The 1,339-nt window shown below is 55.0% G+C and overlaps 1 protein-coding gene across 1 annotated transcript in view; it reads left to right on the forward strand.

Annotated features, from left to right (window-relative positions):
* The first annotated feature begins 942 nt into the window (after positions 1-942).
* Positions 943-1,339, forward strand: part of SNX22 (sorting nexin 22) — a 4,790-nt gene continuing 4,393 nt past the window's right edge. The window contains exon 1 of the mRNA XM_030886929.2: positions 943-1,008. Coding sequence (XP_030742789.1) covers positions 943-1,008 — 66 coding nt within the window. The remainder of the gene's footprint in view (positions 1,009-1,339) is intronic.

A 1,339-nucleotide genomic window follows, 5' to 3' on the forward strand; every position in this document is an offset into this window, starting at 1 on the left:
GCAGACGGTGTGGTAACAGTGCTTCAGGCTGTTGGGTCCGGAATGGACCCTGCATGGGGCGAGGACGACTAGGGGAGACAGGGAGATCCATTGGAGGACATGGCAGTTTCCCAGGTGCTTAGGTTAAAGACAGAGGGATGGAAAGTTAATGCGTTGTGTGACCAAGAAGTCTGAGGGTCACAGTAGAATTTGGTGGCGACCCTGAGGGCCAAGGAGAGCTGGGTCCCTGAATGACAGATCCCCATAGTGCCAGGGAGGAAATGAAACCCAGCACTTCTCTTCCTGGTGGGTCGTTTCCCTTCCAGGGACCACATCAGGTTTCTGCAAGTTTCAGCTTCCCAAATCTGAGGGCCAGCCTTATGGGATAGAGTTTGGGAGGGAAAAGCTTAGATAGTCTTCCATCTTGTGGGGTCATTCTCTCTGCCTCTCTCTGGAGGCAGGGGTGGGGTGGGGTGGAGATTTGGGTCTCTGCTCAGCAAGCAGGGGAGGGAGTGATTCAGTGGTTCTGCTTCTCCCCAACTGCCTAGACAGGCTCTTTTCCTCTTTCCCACCCCAGGGGCTCCACTAGGTGTGAGCTCTTGGAAGGCAGAGGCTAGCTCTCCCTTCTAGGGCCTTAATGGGGGAGAAGCTAGTGGAATAGAAGGCTTTGCTCGGGGCTTCTAAACAGGAGGACCTCCCTCTGACTTGGTCGTGGGGCGCTAAGAAGGCCTTTATAGCAGCACAGTGAGAGAGTTCTAGATTAAAATACTGTCGCGTGGGTGGGCAAGAGCAGACTGGTGTCACCTCCCACAGTCCCTCTGTACCACCTACCCAAGATCATGCACAATCAAGATGCCATGTATGTGCTCAGTACTAACTGTGCCAAAGGTTAGCATGGGTGACCTCACTCAAGTGTTCAGGCTCTTGAGGGAGGCAAGTTTAACCCAGTTCCAGAAATTCGACATGTCTGAGCCTCAAACTGGGTCGGTCCCTAATCCACCTTGCCCTGCCACACTGGACCTGGAGCAGGTTCGTGATGAATGACTGATGGGGGGAGGGGAGCTGGAATGGAGGACATGAAGACTGGATTAGGTCCCAAGAAGGGCAGGTGACAGTCACCCGGAGCCAGGTCTTGGAAATGGAAAGAATGGATAGTGGGTGGCTCGGCCAAGGTACTCCCCACCACCGCCCACCTGTGGCGCCTACAGGTCCAGGTAGTTAGTAGGTGCGCCACCGAGATGACTGACATTTGACTCGCCCCGTTCCTCGAAGTCAGTGGGCACTCAGTAAGTGTTTGACACACAAGCGACTCTCCGCCGAAGGATGACCACCTCCAGGACTGCCCCACCTGGGGCCCAGA

Source organism: Echinops telfairi, unplaced genomic scaffold, assembly GCF_000313985.2.
Source record: "Echinops telfairi isolate 266 unplaced genomic scaffold, ASM31398v2 ScPeMD7_4048;HRSCAF=4782, whole genome shotgun sequence".
Taxonomy (NCBI): domain Eukaryota; kingdom Metazoa; phylum Chordata; class Mammalia; order Afrosoricida; family Tenrecidae; genus Echinops; species Echinops telfairi.